The sequence below is a fragment of the Podarcis erhardii genome, assembly GCF_964252035.2.
Source record: "Podarcis erhardii genome assembly, chromosome: 6".
NCBI lineage: Eukaryota > Metazoa > Chordata > Lepidosauria > Squamata > Lacertidae > Podarcis > Podarcis erhardii.
The window spans coordinates 96477309-96497672 of record NC_138510.1 but is presented as its reverse complement, the minus strand read 5'-3'; the positions used below and the strand labels follow the sequence as shown (position 1 = coordinate 96497672).

General features: G+C 48.0%; 1 protein-coding gene across 1 annotated transcript in view; it reads left to right on the top strand.

The window, feature by feature from the left end:
* The first annotated feature begins 3653 nt into the window (after positions 1–3653).
* Positions 3654–20364, top strand: part of PAPPA2 (pappalysin 2) — a 112387-nt gene continuing 95676 nt past the window's right edge. Inside the window, exon 1 of the mRNA XM_081865091.1 lies at positions 3654–4134. Coding sequence (XP_081721217.1) covers positions 3669–4134 — 466 coding nt within the window. The 5' untranslated portion in view covers positions 3654–3668. The remainder of the gene's footprint in view (positions 4135–20364) is intronic.

The window sequence follows — 20364 nt, the reverse complement described above, 5'->3', positions numbered from 1 at the left end:
TTCCCCCTTACTCCGACCCCAACTTAATATAAATAAATATCTTTTTTTTTCTTCTTCCCCAGGCAGTGCCTGCTGTGCTTCCTTAAAATCCGTTCCCTCCAAGTTTCTTTCTTTCTTTCTTTCTTTCTTTTTTCCTGATTTGAAAGCTTGTACCCTAGAAGGGCCTCCCACTCCCAGCTTTTCGCTGGCAACCTTTGCTTTCGTCTGATCGTCACAGATAGTGTTTTGCAGTGAAGAAAGGAGTTAAAGGGGGGGGGGGGAGAGAGAGAGAGAGAGAAGTTCACGTTGAGATTTCAAAACAGCTTCTACCAGCCTTTGTGGACCCTCACTGGAGCAATGGTGGGAGGTGGGCTTTTCATAAACAAATAAGCAACTTTCTAAAGTCTCTCCCCCCCTCCATTAAATGGGTTGTTTTTGGCACAGAGCGAGTCTTTCCCTCTGGCACTGCGGGTGGGTTTTTATACGCTTTTAAAAACACACACACACCAAAAAACTCAAAATCCACTTGTGTGTCTCCTCCGAGGGCGGTGATCTGTGTGGGGTAAGTGTGGGACGGGGAAGCTAGGGGGCAGGTAGGCTTCAAATAAAATTTGGCACCCGCTCCCAATCTTCTGAATTCACGCCGATCGGACTTTTGTATAGCTTACCTTTCCCGCACATGTCACACAGAAGAGGTCGGGGTGGCTGATGCGTTTGAGAAGAAAATGCAAAAGCAGAGCGGGGAGAGCTCCCTCTTTGTCCAAACCTTTGCGCTGGATCTCTCTGCGTCTAAAGGTTCTCGCGCAGCCACTTTCACCGAATAAAAGTGAGGGGGGGCTCCTGCAGGTTCTAGATACTGTGGGTCTCTCCCCTTCCCGGCTTGGAGGGCGCGATGGGGAGAAGCTGAGGGGTGGGGGCTGAAGAGCTAGGAAGGTGATGCGTTATAGCGTGGGGGGGGGGAAGGACCCCCATTTCGGGGGAGGAGGTTGCAAGAAGAAGAAGAAAGCAAGCAAGCAAGCAAGCCACCCTCTCCCCAACTTCGGGGCTGCCAAGAATGGAGAAGGGTGTGAGACGGAGGAGACGCGGAGGGTGGGCGATCGGCAGGCAGCCGCCGTCGGAGATCCCTTGTCGCTGTCGCTTCCTTTTACTCCAAGCGGGAAGGCCCTTGCGAGACCCGTTTTTCTTACTTCGAGGTTGGGGTCCTTCCGCGGTGCGGGGTGGGAGGGAGCGAGGTGATCTCGCTTGCTTTCCTTCCGACACCCCCCCCCCCCGCTTTCCTTCTGCACTCCCTGCTCGCCACCAGGCAGCCTGAAGAAGCGCCGGGTGTAACTCGGCAACCCTGCTCCCTTTCCCCCCATTTAGACCCGGGGAGGAGGAGGTGGCTTCGGATGGCGCGGAGGTCCCTCGAGGGGTCCCTTCGCCGGCGTGGCTCCAAGCCCGGCTCGTAGCGAGAGGCCCGGGCCGCCCGGCGCATCCCGGCAGAAGGCCCCGCTTGGCCCGCAGACGCCAACCGGCAAAGGTCGCGAGCGGAAGGAAGAGCCGGTGCGCTGCTGCGCGTCCCGTCCGGCACCGAGGTGGCGCACTAGGAACGCGCGGCAAAGCGCCCCGACGGCTAAGCACGAGGTCTGTCTACCGACTGGGTCGCAGCCCCGACCAGGGAAACCTCCGCGAGGAGGAGCAGGCCTGGAATCGGCTCCTTTCTTGCGCGCAGGCCCCAGGCAGAGGTGGGGCACGAGGGGCCCTCCAGATGTAGCTGGATCTTGATGGCTGGAAGTCCGGCGACGTCCCCTGGCTCGAATGGCTGGAAGTCCGGCGACGTCCGGGGGACGACGGGTTCCCCACCCCTGCACAAAACACCCGTCGCCAACTGGGCGCCCTCCAGGTGTTTGGACAACTCCCATCCAGGTGTTTGGACAACTCTCATCAGTCTCTGAGGGCGCCCACTTGGCGAAGGCTGCTCAACATCATCTGCCTCTGTGTCTTTTTAGTAGCCCATACTGTCCAGGCGCAACCGCCCCTTTTGCCTGCCGCCCCCGTGGGCGCACTGGAAAGGGCCTTTCCAAATCATTCGTAGGGCCAGCTTCGCAAGAGATTAAAGCTACCACGCAGTGCCCCAAATTGAGGAAGCCGGCGGGTTCTTGATCCCCGCCGGCAGCCAAATTATAATATTAACTTATTCCCTCCAAAGCGCACTCACCCACCCCTCTTTTAGTCGACTGGAGTCCCGCCCAAATCCATTTCGGGAGCGATATCCGCACCCTCCTGGAGCCAATGACAAGGCTTCTTCCTTCAATGTTTTGCTTAACGCGTCGGGAACCGGGAAGTGGAGACTCCGAATTCGAACGCGAGTCCAAGCGCCCGAGCGTGTTTTACTCGGACGTCGCTTCGGGTTAGAAGTGCAGCAATGCGCACAAGTGTCAAGCGGATGAACTGCACTGAACGCAAGTGGGTCTGGCTTAAGAGCAAACGTGTTGGAGGGATCGTCTCCCGCGTCACGGGCATCCCGGTTCTGACATTACTCAGAAGCCACGGATTTCCACGTAATGCTGTGTTCAGCATCAAGGTTTTGCTGGAAAACTAAGTTCCACGCAAACTAAAGGGACTTACTTTCACGTGGATGTGTGTAAGGTTGGGATGCTGCGTTTGAAAATCCCTAAATTCAGACGACTTCGGTTCCAAAAGCCCCGATCCTGAACATGTTGATGCAGTAGTCTGCACCGAGTTTAATGTCACACAGCATGTTGATTCAGAAGTAAGTATAGAGGTGGATGGGATTTACCCTCGAGTGATTTGTGCGTAGCATTGGAGCTTTATCGGCGGGATCGGAAGGGGAAAGGGAGGCGCTGGATTGGGACTGACCAGCTGTCAGGCAGGTGGCAAGGCCAAGGTAACGGGAAAGCAGCCCACACGCCTACGCTTCCTCGGAAGTAAGGTCTACTTGTTTCAGTGGCTGACCTTACTTACTTGGGCGTAAGCCCAGCGGAGCATGGTAGTGCTTCTAAGAGTGAATGGGATCCGGTCGCAAATCCACTCCCGGCATCCCCGAGGGGTACCACCCTGCATCTCCCCCAGCGCGCGGGGAGGAGAGAGAGGATGACGGGAGGCGGGGGCGAGGGGGGAGGGGGCACCGAGAAAGGCAGGAGGTGGAGTGATGTGCAGAATTTATGAGATTGGCCATCAGCAGCAGCATCAATCCTCTTCAAACAAAGCCGAGAGCGAGCAGCTCTCCAGACGCACGCTTCTTCCTATTGCCTCCCGTTCTCTTTCGCAGGAATCCAGCGGGATCGAAGGAGAGCCACCTGGGGGGGCCACGACGCGAGAAAGCGGGTGCCCCGCGCAAGCTGAGCTCCGGGAACGAGGGGCAGCGCACGGCGCTCGGCCGCCTGGGACCTCCGGACGGAGCAGGAGGGCAGCGCGACACCGGAGAGAAGCGGGCGAGCGGCCGGACCAAGGCGAGGCGTCGAGGATGCCCGAAGGAAGCCCTTGAGGGCCCCCTCGGTCCTGGGACCCTGCTGGGCCGGGCGAGGCGATGCACCTGACCGCTCTCCGGCGCTCGGAGCAGAGGGGCTGCAGCAGCTGAAGCCCGGCAGCCACCGACGCGCCCGGGGCCGACCCATGTGAAAGGGAGCCGAGGGACCGGCACGGACCCAAGGACAGGAAGCGGCAGCCCCGAAGGTGCGCGCCGGAGGATGGCACATCTCGCCTGGACGCCGCTGGTGGCGACCGCCGCCTTCCTGGTGGCGACCGCGGGCCTGCTGGGCGGGAGCCCGACGCCGGAGTCGCACGACGGGGAGCGCTGCTGGCTGCGCAGGACTCGCTCTGCTGCGCGGCCGCTGCGCCCCGACGCCACCTACCCGCGTCCCGGGCGGGCGGCGGCAGCGGCGGCGGCGGCACCGGGGCAGCCCAGGCGCGCCCGGAGCGCCGAGGGCAGCAACGTGGAGGACACGTGGGGCGAGAGCAGCCCCTTCCCGCGGCGCGCGCGCGCCAGAGCCGGACCTGCCTCTCCCGGCGCCGGCGCCGCGCTCTACTTCTCGGGCCGGCGGGAGCAGCTGCTCTTGCGCCCGGGGGTGGTGGCCGAGCTGCCCCGCTTAGAGTTCACCGTCGAGGCGTGGCTGAAGCCCGAGGGCGGCCAGAGCAACCCAGCCGTCGTCGCAGGTAAGCGGGAGGGGCGCTGGGAAGGGAAGGGGGCGAAGGCTGGGCCAGGTCCGCGGGGTGGAGGCAGACGCCCTCGAAAACCGAGATGCGCGGGATCCCAGCGCCCGACGACGCTCCTGTTTCCTTCAAGTTAGGCTCGAGGGACTGCCAGCTGGACCCGAGGGATGGCGCTGATGGTACTTGAAGTTAGATTTTATCGATCTAACGTGCCCCACCCCGGGGGGAAATTAAACAAATACAGATACCCTTTGCCCATTACTTTTCAAGAAGTTTCGACAAAGTGTTGGGTGAGGGTAGGGAGGCGCCAAGACTGGCCACAAAGAGCCTCAGTAGATAGGCAGAGGGTCGGACTGTTAAGAATGCTCACCTTTCCTGACAGAAGTAAGCTTTTGTTCTGTTTGCCACACCCACTCTGAAATGGAAGGAGGGAAGGATAGCTCAGTAGGTAGAGCAGGCGTCAGTTCGAGCCCCAGGTTGGGCAGAAGAGTCTTGCATTGCAGGGGGTTGGACTAGGCAGTGGTGTAGCGTGGGTTGTCAGTACCCGGGGCAAGGCAAGTAATTTGTGCCCCCTAACCCTAACCCCCAGATGTTGCGCCTGGTGCGGCCGGCCCCCCCCGCACCCCCCACGCTACGCCACTGGGACTAGGTGACCCTTGTGGTCCTTTCTGACTCTACAGTTGTATGATTCTACAATTCTAAACTTGGCAACTAATAACCAGAAAGTTCTTCAACTCTGTATTCAGAATGATTTGAGTTGATTTTCCTGATTCTTTTGTGGTTCCCCTTGAACCTCTTGATACATTACTTTCTGTACACCTTTCTGACTTGATGAATAACCGGACTGTCCAGCAAATTTCTATTCCTAGAGTACCTCCAGATGGGTGTTTGGTGTAGGTTTGGTGCTGTTCGTGCATACGGACGCTTTTTTTGCAGCCTTTACACAGATGGGAAGCCATGAGCATCAAAAAGTCAGCCAGTATTCCCCGCTCCCCCAATGAATCCGGATAACCAATAAGTTGGGGGGAAGTGTCATGCCAACGGCCTGTTCGCAGTATCTTGAATGACCGGTTTGCAGTACTAAGCCCTGGTCTGGAAGCACCCTGACAGCAAGCATATTTTACACTCTAACATTTCGCAGATGAAAATGGGAGTAGTTGATTACTGGTGGATACTCCTGATAAAGCACCAAGAATGAGTGCTGAATGCAGCTCTTCCTTGTGTTCTACACATTGCTCACATTGCTGAAGCATGTACTGCGCTACAGAGCGAGGAAAGCTTTTTAACTTACAAGGAAAACAGTTTCAAATCAACAAGAGTTATTGCACTATGCATGGCTTGAAGCTGGCCTGTGTATTTCATTTCCATTTCCCTATTAATTTGTCTCCTGCCTTTCTATATTGCTATGCGTAAGGTGGTTTACAAGCTGAAGAAACAAGAAAATAGACAACAAAGATCATACACCTAATAACAATCTGATCCAATACAGAAAAGTCATAATAAAAACATAACTTTAAAATAAACAGCTTATAGGGTGAGTCTTGCTAAATTCACAGAGATCACCTGGGACCTATTTCCAAATAAGCAGGTATAGGTTTAAACCCTTTCAGCCCAATAGTTTTGACCAACAAAATTATATGGATGCATCTTATCATCTTTATCAGAAAATATACACTGTCCAAGGTAAATGGGGACCATTGGAATATATGACAAATGGAAGGCTCTGAATTTTTCTGGGTTTTTCACATGTGAAGTTCTTTAGATTTTCATGGAATTAATGAGACAGTGATGTTACTTGTCATGGGCCTCCATGAGAGAGTGCAGGTTTCTACTTGGTTATCAGTTCCACTGTGCCTTTGCAGCAGCAGAAATTGGTGCAAGAAAGAGAATTCTCTCTTTCTTTCCTGACCCAGGTGCCCAGAAAGTAGATTGGGAACTACTGGTAGATTTCAGGATTATTTGCAGTAGATGACCAAAGGTTTCTGACTTTGCAGTTGGTTAACAAGGCAACCACAAAATGACTTTTCTCACCTAAATTCATTGCTGAAATGAAGAAAGCCAACTAGAAGTGGATTAGGTGTGAAAGGATTTTGAGCTCATTTAGCTCTGGTACTGAAAATAAATTCCCGGACTCACCATGTGTCCTGCTCTTTAATTCTAACTGTGTGTCTTTTACACTTGTCTCTCATAGAAAGATCGTGGTATTCTAGTAAAGAACAACAACAACACCACCAAAGTCAGCCACTCAACCCTAAAGTCTGCCCACTCCTGCTCAAAAACCACCAGAGCAATGCTGGTTCATTCCAAACTATCATGGGAAGCTTATTTCTTAAGCACCAGAAAAGACTAGCTGCATTCAAAGCACATTCTTTCCATCAAAGAATTCTAGGCACTGTAGTTTAACCCTCACAGAATTACAATTCCAAGCAACTCTTAACAGACTACAGTGCCCAGAATTCTATTTGGGGGGGGGGTGAGGGGAAAACTGTGCTTTGAATGTGCTTTAAATGTATAGTGTGTGTGCATCTTGCATGTCAGAAGTTTTAACCATGCTTCCAGCTGCTGCAACTACAAAAATCCCCTCTCTGCCAGAAATTGGATTCTTCTGCATCACACGTACACAGGTGCCTGAAACTTAGAGACAGGTTGATGCCAGTGGTGGGTGGAGGGACAAACAACTCCTACATCACCAAATACTATTGCCAAATAATTGTTTTGGTTCTTATGGCCTCATCCAAGGGGTGTTGCCCAATGGTGTGCTGTAATACTGTGTGGTTTCTGATGCAACTGTCAGAAGTTGCCATGCCGTGCACCTTGAGCAGCGAAATCACAACTGGTGTGCATGTGAGCAGAGATATTTTCCCGTTTTACAGATGAATATTGGAGGTACAGAACTGGGCATTTGGGGTCAAACTAATTTGAGCTCCAGGGTGGAGTTACGCAGTCTGGTCTGTAATGCAGACGTTCATTCATTCATTCATTCATTCACTTGCATCATTTTCACTCTGCCTTTCCAAAAAGATACTCGAACTGGCTGGCAGAGTGAAAAGTACAAATAAGTGTTATGAGCAAAGAATAAAATAGGCAGGCAGAAATGTATAGTTTAATGAATGCTAGGCCGGGGTGGGGGATTGGATTACCTTTAAGAAAGGAAGGCAAAAGCCTTCCTGTTGATTTAATTATTTCTTTATAAGGAAATGGGCGAGCGGCAGCAGGAAACCTTTTTTTCGGGGGGGGGACAGGGCCCCCTTAGCCCCCACTGGCTACAGGTCTGTGCCAGCTCATGGACATCGGGTGAAGACATCTCTGCCCCTCCTCTGAACCGGGGTGACTTCAAATGTTGTGTTTCAAGCCACTAACCTAATGTGTCCAAGGCTTAGGGCACAAAGTATGGCTTGTTTAACTGTGCTGTGCATGAGCTCAAGTTTCCCCACTTGGTTCCTCCCTTATTTATTTTATCAAAACAGAATTTGTGTGCTGCTTAATTGAAAAGATATTGCTTTCAGCCGTTTACTTAAATGTAAAAGCATTACAACCATTGAGACAAGTCTGAAGTTAAAAACAAGCTGACCTAAAAAAAAAACCAGCTATAAACCATTTTTAAGTTTTCAAAAGTGATGGAACAAACCACAGAGTGGCAGTCTTAGCGTTACATCTGAACTTTTCTCGCCAAACAAACCATCAGCTGAAATCAAGGTTTGTTCTTGGCTTCCTGATCAAGGTTTGTTGAGGAGAAGCAAACCTCAAAAACTGGTTTGGATTCAGTGCTACTCTGTGGTTTGCTTCCTTCCCCAGCTAAAAGAGGAGCAAAGTGGGAGCCCTCTGGGTGCAGAGAGAAATTACTTCTGAGCATGGCCCCTGGCTGAGTTCAGCTCTGAACTTTGGCTTTGTGTTAGGTGCTCCTTCTCCTGAGTGGCCATAAGGAGGAAACGGGAAGCTTCAGTTTCCATTTTTGACTAACTGTGATTTGTTGTCGCAACTCAGAACTGTGGTTTGTCTTAACTATGGTTTAAGGAAACAAGCCAGGATTTGAAACCACAATTTGAAGTTGGCTTTGTCCTCCAAGCCATAATTAAGACTAGCCACAGCTTGACTGCCTTGAGACATGGCCACAAAATGCAGTTATCTTAAAACGGAAGCAAAAGCTTCCAGTCTGCTCCTCGTGACTGTGGTGGTGGAGGAAAAGTGGAAAGGGAGTGCATAAGCCCAAGGCTTCATCATGTAACACTAAAGCAGCCTTAGAATCATAGAATTGTAGAGTTGGAAGGGACCATGAGGGTCATCTAGTCCAACCCCCTGCAATGCGGGAATGTTTTGCCCAGCGTGGGCTCAAACCCACAACCCTGAGATTAAGAGTCTGATGCTCTGCCAATAGAACCATACACTTTTGCCATCCTGGGCCTGGGATAGCTCAGACAGGAGAGCATGAGACTCTTAATCTCAAGAGTTCTGGGTTTGAGTCTCACATTGGGCACAAGATTCCCACATTGCAAGGGGTTGGACTAGATGACTCTTATGGTCCCTTCCAACTCTGAGATTCTGTGATTCCATGTTTTAGCTGGAGTCATCTCTGATGCTGGCTGTGCTGGCTGAGACCGACAAGAATTGTATTCCTTTTTTTAAAAAAAATTTAAAATTAGTTTTCAACATATCATTTTCAACAGTAATTAAACATACTTTTACATCTTATACAGTTTTTTTTACATCCATCAATCACATCTGAAAATTTTCCAATCTATTCACTTAATTTACAGTTCTTATTTTCACTATTACATTTAAATCTCATAACTAATAGCTCTCTTCTTTGCAATATTTCTCCTTACAAAACTTCTTGTAGTCCTACTAGCGTAATTTGTTGATTACAGTTGCTCTTCAAATAATTCCTATATTTCTTCCAATCTTCTGTAAATCTCTGGTCCCACAGGTTTCGAATCCTTCCTGTCATTTTATCCAATTCTGCGTAGTCCATTAATTTTGTCTGCCATTCTTCTTTCATCGGTATTTCTTCTTGCTTCCATTTCTGAGCCAACAATACTCTTGCTTCTGGTAAAAATGCTTCTGGTTTTTTTTAGAAATGTATATTTCAACATCTTTTTCATCTTATTATATATCATTCCCAGAAGTTTTTTACTTTCTTACATTCCCACCACATATGATAAAATGTTCCGACAATAATTGTATTCCAAAACCACTGGAGGGCGCCAGGTTGGGTAAGGCTGCAGTAAACCACAGTTTGGCACTGGATATTTGTGGGAAGTGGCCCAAGTGGTATTATTTTCTGACACACCTGGGTGTGTAAATTCCCCACAGTTTCTTAAAATAAATCCAGTATTTACTGGGGACCAGTCTCCGTGTAGTCTCTTGCAGGAGTTCCACAGGTTTTGTGATCTGCAATAGATTGTGTAGTGGGGCTGATTTGTATGGAGTGCTGCTTTGAGGTGTGTGTGTGTGTGTGTGTGTGTGTGTGTTAATGTGGTCACTGCAGTTTACGTGATCATGATGGTCCTTTTTCAAGCTGCCTTAGTTGTTCTGGCCAGGCACATTGGCCCTGCTTAGAGATGCCTGTTCCTGCAACCAGTTCTACATGCGATATCCATTAGGTCACAAGCCTGCTGGTGATCTCCATGAGAGGAGATCAGGAGGGACATCATTTCAAATGTCCCACCTTGTTCCCTGCTTTAGTTACGAGCACATACAATTCCTCACTCTCACCCTTACTGCCTTCAAAGTCCTTGCCTCTCTGCTAGTCCTTGATTGAAATCGTTTTCTGCGGTGGTAATGCAGAACTTAAAACAACAACAACAACATTTACAGGAATAGTATATATCTATATATAGAATTAGTATTTCTAGACTGCTTTTCTACCCATAGGCTTCCAAACTGGCTCCCAGAATAAAATAGATAGAATCCAAAAATAACATTGAAATGTAATACAAATGCAAGCAACACGGCTGAGTGGCAGCAGCGTAATGATGACATATAAAACAGAACAATAAAGGCCAGGGCAGGACAAGCACCCAAGAGACCAGACCAAGGGCATTAAAAGCAAGGCAGTTTTGCTTCAGGTTGGGCTACATAACCTAGTGTAGCATTTTTTGAATGAATTGCAGCTTGCAGAATTCTGGATTCCTGTTTTGCTTCAGGTTGGGCTACATAACCTAGTGTAGCATTTTTTGAATGTTAAAAAGCTATACTGTGCACAGTCTTAACACGGGGTGACTGAGAAGCCCAACTACTGAGCAAGCTTCAAGTCACGCTGAATTGCTTCTGGTGCCTGTTGCTTTCCTGTGATCTCAAGCGCTCTGAGTAGAATCTGGACCAGGGAAGGCTCATCACAGTGCCTGTGAAGCTTTGTGGATTACCTCATAGCATGAAACGGCTTCGCATGAACATGCTCTCACCATGTAGCTTGGGTAAGCCGCCTGTTTTGTCACTCACCACATCAGTTTCCTGAAGACTGTGCAAAACTAGAAATATTAATTTGATGAGATTTCCTGCCTAAGTGCTAAGTTGTGGTTAAGAGGTTCATCACCCCCTCAGCGTGGGTCTGTGGATTATAGAGCCAGCAGCTGAGTCTAACTCGAAACATTTGTGAAACAAGCCCTGCTGAAAGAGTCGAAGCAGCAGAAAATACTGGCTTTGCTGCCACTGGGGGGCACCCTTGGAGTACACGAAGGCAAGCCTGGCAAGGCTTCCTAGTTTAACTGACTGGCACTCTTGGAGGAAACAGACTGTGAGTCTGGGTTCAGGCCTGGGTTTGGCATGCAACTGGCCCTGGCCACCCTGACAGATGACCTTTTTTTGAGGGAGAGACCCTCAAAAGAGCCCTCCTGCTGCTGTGAGATCTGTCAACCGCTTTGGACACCATTGAATGTGCTGTCTCCCTGACCCATCTCCATGGGTTGGGAATGGGAGGCATTGATTTACAGTGATTCCAGAGATTAGATGTGGGGCAGGACGCGTCTGCATTTGGGCCAATGCTATATGAGGCCATTAGGAGTGACCATGAGAAGGTTGATGAAGCTCAGCTCTGCTTTCCCAATGAAACCAAGTTGGCAGAGGTGGTGCCTAAGCTGAACCAGTATCTGGGTGCAGTGGTACAGTGGGTGAGGGTTAACAGGCCGAAGCTGAACCCTGTGGCTAAGTGGGTCCCAAGTACTGGGGAGTCTGCCTGTTACAATTAGGATTGCCCTCCCTCTGAAGAGCACCTATCATTAGCGACAGCTGCTGCACCAACTGGACAGGAAAACCTGGCCTCTGTTACATGTGGATTGGTAACCTCACATCTGGGCTATTTTAATGATGCTCTGTAAGTGAGGCTTCCCTTGAAGATGGTCTGGAGATTTCAGCTTTTGCAGAACTCACAAGTGGTGCTCCTTTATTGGGCATACATTATGAGATCTGCTCTTGCTGCCTATTAGTCACGGAGCTGCTTTAAGGTGATGCTCCCAGAATAAAATAGATAGAATCCAAAAATAACATCGAAATGTAATACAAACGCAAGCAACATGGCTGAGTGGCAGCAGCGTAATGATGACATATAAAACAGAACAATAAAAGCCAGGGCAGGACAAGCACCCAAGAGACGAGACCAAGGGCATTAAAAGCAAGGCAGTCTCAACTGGTAGTTGGGGAAACCTCTAGTATAGGGATTAGACCAACCTCCTGGGAGAGGGAGTAGGGTAGCCTTGGCAAAATTCACTGCATGGATTGAACCAGACTTCCATATTTCCAGAATGAATTGCAGCTTGCAGAATTCTGGATTCCTGTTTTGCTTCAGGTTGGGCTACATAACCTAGTGTAGCATTTTTTGAATGTTAAAAAGCTATACTGTGCACAGTCTTAACACGGGGTGACTGAGAAGCCCAACTACTGAGCAAGCTTCAAGTCATGCTGAAGTGCTTGTCCGTGCCTGTTGCTTTCCTGTGATCTCAAGCGCTCTGAGTAGAATCTGGACCAGGGAAGGCTCATCACAGTGTCTGTGAAGCCTCAAACACAAAGCCTCAAATAATTCTGGACCATCTTCCTCCTCACTGCCCAGTAAGGGCACCACTGTCAGCTAAAGAGGCCAGGGTAGTTTTTGCCATGATCTGATAAGTATCAGCTTGTGGTAATACGGGGGTGGGCTTTTCCAGTGGTGGCACCAGTGTGGTGGAATACCATCCCTGCTGAAATGCGAGACGACCCATCCATGTTAGTTTCTTTCGGCTCCCGAAAACACACCTGTTTAGGCAGGCATTCCCCTGAACTGGTCTTATTGTATTAGCAGGTTTTTTTTGTTTTTTTTTTAAAAATAAATTTATTGTGTATCTTAATTATGTATTGATTTTATAGTTGTAAACTGCTTTGAAGCCATTTTGGCATATAAAGCAATATATAAATTAATAAAGAATAATAAAAAATGGTGCTGGGGAGCATTCCACTTTTCTTAGCCCTATAATAATAATAATTAAAAAGCAATATTGACCAGACTTTGATGGGCAGGGTACAAATAATAAATTTATTTATTTATTTATTGACCAATGCCTACCACTATGGCAGTCCACAAACACCAGGTGGGCTTAGGGAGACCATTCTGAAGACTTCTAGGACAGTTCTCTCCTGGTCTGCACAACTTGTGGTCCACTGATTTGAATTCAGTCCACCTGCCATTTGCCAGGCCCCATCCTTTCTGCCATCCCAGGCCATTGGGAAAGACAATAAGTTTACTGGGCTCTCAGAAAAAGAGCCACTGTGCAAATGACGGGTGAGCTGTGTTTCTAATGGTGGGCCAAAAGTTTCTGGCCCAAACTTCTCAGAACTCTTCATTGCCTTTTTATGCCATGCAGCTGTTTTCTACAGTCCTCCTGTTTCATTTCCTGCGAATTATGTGATAATTATAGGAATGTGTTTTGGGGGGCTGGGGCAGCATTGTAAGGAGCAGCTTGGGGGGGAAGATTATGTGTTTTCTAGCCCAGATTTTTCTGAGGTGCTTTTCTAGCTTCTGTTTCTAGAGACCCTTTGTTAGCATTTTCAGATTTTTCAAAATATGTTGATATGCGAGGATGGCTTGTGTTTGAGACGTGCAACACAACATATTCCACCAGCCTTAAAACAGCAAGGAACTATAGAACAGAAAGGTTCAAAGATCGCTCGATTGAAACCTCTAATGCTCAGGCTTAGTTCACACTGCAGGATTTGATGTGGCAAAACTGTTTCTAGACTGTATTATTTCAGGCCGGGAACGGGGCTTAGAAATATTTGTGAGAAATAGATGGAGGAACATTAAATGATTTGGCCTGTTACCTACAGTTTGAAGTCACATAATCCAGCAGCAGCTTTAAAACTCCACCTGCTCTCTTTGAGCCAAGCACTTATGTGAAAATATCTCCAGAGCAGACCAACATGACATGGAACCCAACTCCCCAAGCTGAATGTGGTCCACCTGCCGTGCATTGGGGTCTGCCAGGTGCTGGACCTTTTCAACCGTCATAGGGGCAACTTGACAAGAAGCACAAAGGGTTACTCAGAATGGCTGTTGGGCTGTACAGCTGCACAGGAGAGGAAAGGTGGAAGGCATATGACCTTGTTCCTCTGGAGAGTCAGTCCTGGGGAGACCCTTTCAGTTAGGTACTTCTGTCACCCAAAGTCTTCCCTGGATGGGAGCCAGGCAGTGCTTTGATTGGTTAGAGAAGGAAGGAGAGAGAGTGACTGATGGCAAAGCCATTGCCTGGGAGATTCTGCATTTATATACTCAGCCCCTGGCAGCTGACCAGAGAACTTTAAAGTTTATGTGGGAGGGAATTTCAGGTCACCGTTTCCAAACCCAGGGCTGCTAATTCTGTGCTTCAGTTCCTCACTTTCTTTTTTTAAAAATACAATAAAGACTGAAAAGAACAACATAACAAGACCCCTGTTTTTAAGGAGAAAAGGGAATCTTTCTGATTTTAGTCTTATTATTGTCTGTAAAATAAAACTAGTGATATTCTTCTTCTTGCATCCCCGCTCCCAAAAATAACATGAGGTAAGTTTGTGGGACAACGTAAAGCAGCCTAAACGGAAGCAGATTTTATGACCCTAGTGTTGCTTAGAAGCTTGTTTGGGGGACTTCCAGATATGTGCTGCACTTGATTTTGTTTCCGTATAGGTTTGCTTGAAGTTTTTGCGCAGGAATCCAAAACTCCTGCACGTTCGACTAAGAGCAAAGCCATGAACCAATTTGTTCACACACATTCCAACAATACTGACTGTAGCTTGGATGTATTAGGTGAAGCCTTACAGGGCCAGCGTGCCAGCTATGAGACTTGTATTTTTCCCCTTTATATTTCTGCCATCTTTCTTACACCATCGGCCAGTTTTCTCATTCCTCCTTTCATCTATCACCAGGTTCTGAATAATTATCACCAGGTTCTGAAAACAGGTGGAGAGCTGATGTAATGCATTTTATTCCTCTCAAAGGCTTGCCCTAGTCATTCTCCCACACCTTGACATAGGATGGTTTTTCATCCAAAAATGGCATTTCTGGGGGTATTCTGTATAGATAATACCCTTCCCTTGTCACTTTAAAATACCAGAAACTGTTTATGGAGAGCATCCTGCATGACTTGAATGTGTTGCATATCGGGGGGGGGGGGGCTAACTTCATTGTTATGTAGTCTACCTGTTTCTCTTTTTAAAAATCAAAATCCCTCTTGTCCACCCGCATGTTTTAGATTTACAGAATGAAGACGCACAGTGAATATTTTGTGCTTGCTTAACAGCCATGCTGTGTCAACATCATTTGCAAGAAACTCAACAACCTTCAGGCTCTAGGTGGTCTCCTGGCAATTGGCCAGTGGACCACCACCTACAGTCTGCCACCCCACTCTGGGTCCTATCCTGCCCTTTCCACCCACACCCTGGTGGGAGTGCATGGCTGAGAAGGATTGCCAGCATAGTATACTCATGATAGTAATATCCAGGAGTCAAAGCAATCTCAGGATGGGAGCATCACTAGCCATGGAGCAAGGAAAGTTGGCAAGATGACACCAAGAGGAATAATAAAACTCGTACTAAGCATTTTCATCTTGCCCCTCCCTATTTTAAAGTACAATACAGAGAGCCGTATAAGTAACAGTAATTCAAACCACATAGCCCGTGTGGGTTTTTTTTTAAAGGTCTCTCTCTCTCTGTGTGTGTGTCCAGTTCTGGGCACCACAGTTCAAGAAGGACACTGACAAACTGGAACGTGTCCAGAGGAGGGCAACCAAAATGGTCAAAGGCCTGGAAACGATGCCTTATGAGGAACGGCTAAGGGAGCTGGGCATGTTTAGCCTGGAGAAGAGGAGGTTAAGGGGTGATATGATAGCCATGTTCAAATATATAAAAGGAGGTCACATAGAGGAGGGAGAAAGGTTGTTTTCTGCTGCTCCAGAGAAGCGGACACGGAGCAATGGCTCCAAACTACAAGAAAGAAGATTCCACCTAAACATTAGGAAGAACTTCCTGACAGTAAGAGCTGTTCGACAGTGGAATTTGCTGCCCAGGAGTGTGGTGGAGTCTCCTTCTTTGGAGGTCTTTAAGCAGAGGCTTGACAACCATATGTCAGGAGTGCTCTGATGGTGTTTCCTGCTTGGCAGGGGGTTGGACTCGATGGCCCTTGTGGTCTCTTCCAACTCTAGGATTCTATGATTCTATGGTTTATAAATTATCCAGATCTGAGTCAGGAACGGACTTCTGAATCCTATGCCAAGACCCAGTCTTCTCATTCCTACCCTCATCTGCAAGAATAATTATCGACATGTTCTGAAAACAGGTGGAGAGCTGGGAGAACAGGTGTTATGGGATAATGGAAAGGCAGCAGAACCAGTGAAAAGGGGGTAAGGGAACCTGGGGCTGAATCTCTGTTCAATAGAGATTCCCCTGGGAGGGGATTAAATGCCAAGCATTTTTAGGTGGGCTGAAGCCTTCAAGGTTCAGAACTCAGCAACATGCAATAACAGCTGATCATTACAGATGTCTCCCCCCTCCCCAGGGTTCCAGACAATTTTTCCTTTTAGCTATCCCCTTTCACCACAGTAGGGAGCTTCACAGTCCAAAGATTTATAGACCAGAGGGTCTCCAGGGAAGGTATTTGAAGGTATTTGCTGGAAGAAGATGATGAAGAAGAAGAGGAGGAGGAGGAGTTTGGATTTGATATCCCGCTTTATCATTAACCCAAGGAGTCTCAAAGCGGCCAACAATCTTCTTTCCCTTCCTCCCCCACAACAAACACTCTGTGAGGTGAGTGAGGCTGAGAGACTTCAGAGAAGTGTGACTAGCCCAAGGTCACCCAGCAGCTGCATGTGGAGGAGCGGAGATGCGAACCCAGTTCACCAGATTACGAGTCTGCCGCTCTTAACCGCACACCACACTGGCTCTCACACCACATTGGCTCTGCAAAAGCAGTTCAGTTCCAAAGAGAGGGAGCCACCACAGAGGAGGGTTGAGGTCTTGCTAACCATCGCCAGAACCTCCATGAAGGAGGGTAACCATCAGTGAGGCCTCCTCTGAAGACCTTGGAGGAGGCGTGGCTTCAAATATCCTGGCACCAGACCATTTACAGCTTTAAAGGTTAAAACCAGCACTTTGAATTGAGGCCAGAAGCATGCAGACAAGCAGTCCAAGGTGTTACAAAACTGGTGATTATGATGGCTCAGGGAGCAGCCCCCACCCAGAGGCTTAGCAGCTTGCCTTTGGGACCAGCAGCACTCAGTGTATCTTACGCTGAGTGTATCTTAGGACTAGGCCTTCTCTTGATTCTTATGGTGAATGCTAGAACCTTGGCCATAACTAGCTTTTCTCAAGGATGATGCTTTGAAGCAAAGCCTTGAAACTGTGGGCGGATAAAGCCTGTGGCTTTCTGTGTGCTGTTGGACTCCCTACTCCCATCATCCCCTGGGAGTCCAGCAAGTTCCCAGAGGGCCACAGGTTCTCCACCTGTGCTCTAGATCTTCCCACTTCCTAACCTCCTGGCAATGCCCTGTTGCAACAGATGCCACCTTCTGCTGCACAGGTCTCCTGGAGGGCCTCTGGGTTCCCTCCTTTCTGCTTGAGCCTAAGCCCTTATTACAGGTGCCTCCGAACCAGGACCCCCTCAGTTCCTGCTTTCACCCTCTCGCTCCTATGTTGGATGGTTTCACACGTTGGCTTCCTGACGAAGGGAATTGCTTGCTTGTTCGAAGCGATGCTGGAGTGGAGCTCTCAGATTGCAGCATCAGACACATTCCTGGGCATATTCCTACTTGCTGGCTGGGCTTCTGACGCAGGGGCCCGGAAAATGTTCTTGACTTTTCCGGAGCAGTAGTTTATGGGCCTCTAGCAGGGTGAAGTCTCGGACGGCAGTGGGCAAATGCAAAGAGCTGGAAGAGCATCAAGGGGAGGGAGCAGGTTTGCCAATGCCAGATGGGACTCCAGATGTGGAAGCTCTTTGGTAACAATGCAGAGCTCCATCAGACACTTGTTGATGAAATTGAATGTGTGGAAGTTCCTCCTCTGGATAGTGAGGAACATGCAGTGAGAGAGAGCGCAAAAAAGCATCCTTGTGGTTGTTTTGCACTAACTCACCCTTAAAAGAGATTTCGGGGCTGTGAACAGAAGTAGATTCTTGAGGGAAATCTTCTGGGAAGGGATGCTTCTAGAACAGTGGTAGCAGAGTATTTTTGTATGTGTTTAAAATACATAACATTTCTTCACCTTGAAGGCTCAGGATGGGTAAGAACATTAATTAAAGCATTTCCTCAAGCTATAAAAAATATTTAAATGTACAGCTAAAATGTCCTTCCATTAGATGTGGTGGATATATTCTCCAGCTTCACTGAGCAGAAGGCATTCTTCTGTTGACCTGGCCAAGAGCTACTGTGAATGGCCAACCTAGAGGCTTCAGACGGGGCCAGTGTTACGTATTCTTATTCCTTTCTGTGCCTTAAGAGGATTCTTGCAGCTGAATGCATTCAGGTCCACTGGACAGTTTGTTAGTTTGGGCTCCAGTTTCAGGCCATGAGGTTCCCACTTCAAGCTTCAGAGTCCCTGACAACAAGAAGGGAATTTTGGAGCTGGCAATGAGCTCCTGACAAGATATTCCTGCAACTGTTCACACTTAGTAACACATTTGGCATCCGAAGGTCATCAGATGTCATTTAAATAAACATGATTCTAACCCTCATGGATAAGAGGACAAGAGCATAGAAACATTTCCATGTCATTCTCGTTTAATTACCGTATTTTTCGCTCTATAAGACGCACCAGACCACAAGACGCACCTAGTTTTTGGAGGAGGAAAACAAGAAAAAAAATATTCTGAATCTCAGAAGCCAGAACAGCAAGAGGGATCACTGCTCAGTGAAAGCAGCAATCCCTCTTGCTGTTCTGGCTTCTGGGATAGCTGCGCAGCCTGCATTCGCTCCACAAGACGCACACACATTTCCCCTTACTTTTTAGGAGGGAAAAAGCGAGTCTTATAGAGCAAAAAATACGGTACTTACCACCCCCGTTTTCACCTGCAAAAAAATTAAGTATCCTCAAACATGGGCGATTTCAGCCAATTAATTTATGCAAAATGCATGCAAATACCCAGTCAGCAGAATATGAGTGGCCTGGTTGCAGAATTGAAGCTAGGGTGGTTCTCCACGCTACATTCAGTTCTCCCAGTAAGCCAGCTGAGAAAATAATTGTTCTGTTGAAGAGGCAAGAAATGAGCCTGTTCAACACAGACAAGACTGAGACCAAGAGTAGCCACTCAGGGGCTGTCCGCTGCGATTTTCCTAGGGGCATAGTTGCTCAGTCAGCACTGACTCTCTGGATAGCTCCACTGGTAGGGAACAAAGCTGAACAAAGCAGGTTCTGATCCCTGGATGCAGCCTGACTTGGTTGCTGCTGCAACCTTGAAGACTACAGACCGCCTTGAGTTGCAAGCAAAGATCCTTTGCTTGAGCTGGGCATGTTTAGCCTGGAGAAGAGGAGGTTAAGGGGTGATATGATAGCCATGTTCAAATATATAAAAGGATGTCACATAGAGGAGGGAGAAAGGTTGTTTTCTGCTGCTCCAGAGAAGCGGACACGGAGCAATGGATCCAAACTACAAGAAAGAAGATTCCACCTAAACATTAGGAAGAACTTCCTGACAGTAAGAGCTGTTTGACAGTGGAATTTGCTGCCCAGGAGTGTGGTGGAGTCTCCTTCTTTGGAGGTCTTTAAGCAGAGGCTTGACAACCATATGTCAGGAGTGCTCTGATGGTGTTTCCTGCTTGGCAGGGGGTTGGACTCGATGGCCCTTGTGGTCTCTTCCAACTCTATGATTCTATCCTGATCGAGTAATATAAATAATAGTGACAATGAATTAATAATAATAATAATACATTTTATTGATAATAAATAATGTCATTTATTATCACTATAATCATTATTATAGTGATAATGATTATGATAATAATACAATCTAAATGAAAAAAAAGTTCACATACAAGGGAAATGTGACCGAGAAGGAAGAGGGAGAGGAATAAAACTCAGGCACAGTTCTTATAATGATGAGCTTTGCATAGTTCAGGAGTTGGAGATGCCTGAGTCGTCTTATGGAATGACTGCCCACCCCACGACCGGTGCCCGGTAACAATATCATGGACAGAGGAGGAGTAGAATGTTTGTGTGAGGAAGGATAAGGCTTCTACAAAGTGAAACGTGATATTGTGCATAGCTGTACAACAGCAGGAAGGCATCGTTTGCTGTTTTCCAGTTTATAGAAGTTTTCACAGTGCAGTGTCAAGAAAACTGGCGTATTATTTAAAGAGAAGTCACCATGGTGGCGCTCACTCACAGTATGAGTTTTCTCCCAGATTTGCAGTTTGCATGACTGAAGTATATTCTTTTGAGGTTAATGCTGTTTCAGCCTTAACTGTTTCAGCCAGTGTGTTCACTTTCCTTTTTAGGAATTAAAAAAAGCAATCTGAAAAAAAAGTTTCAGAACAGCTACAGGGATTTGGTGTGTGTGTGTTTCTCAGTGGCAGTTGTGGGGACTGGCCAGTTGTCACCACTGGCATTTGCTGCAAACCTGGGAGACTCCCCCCCCCCCAAAAAAAAACAGCTCAGTGCTGGAGAAGATATGTGATGGGGGCGCCTCCACACTGCTTGTCTTCCTCCTTTTCTTTCCTCAGATTTGGAACAAAGCACTTCTTTCTCCAATAAGATCTTTAGGTGGATATGGTGCAGGGAATGTGCCCTTTCTCACTGCCTGCACAGCAC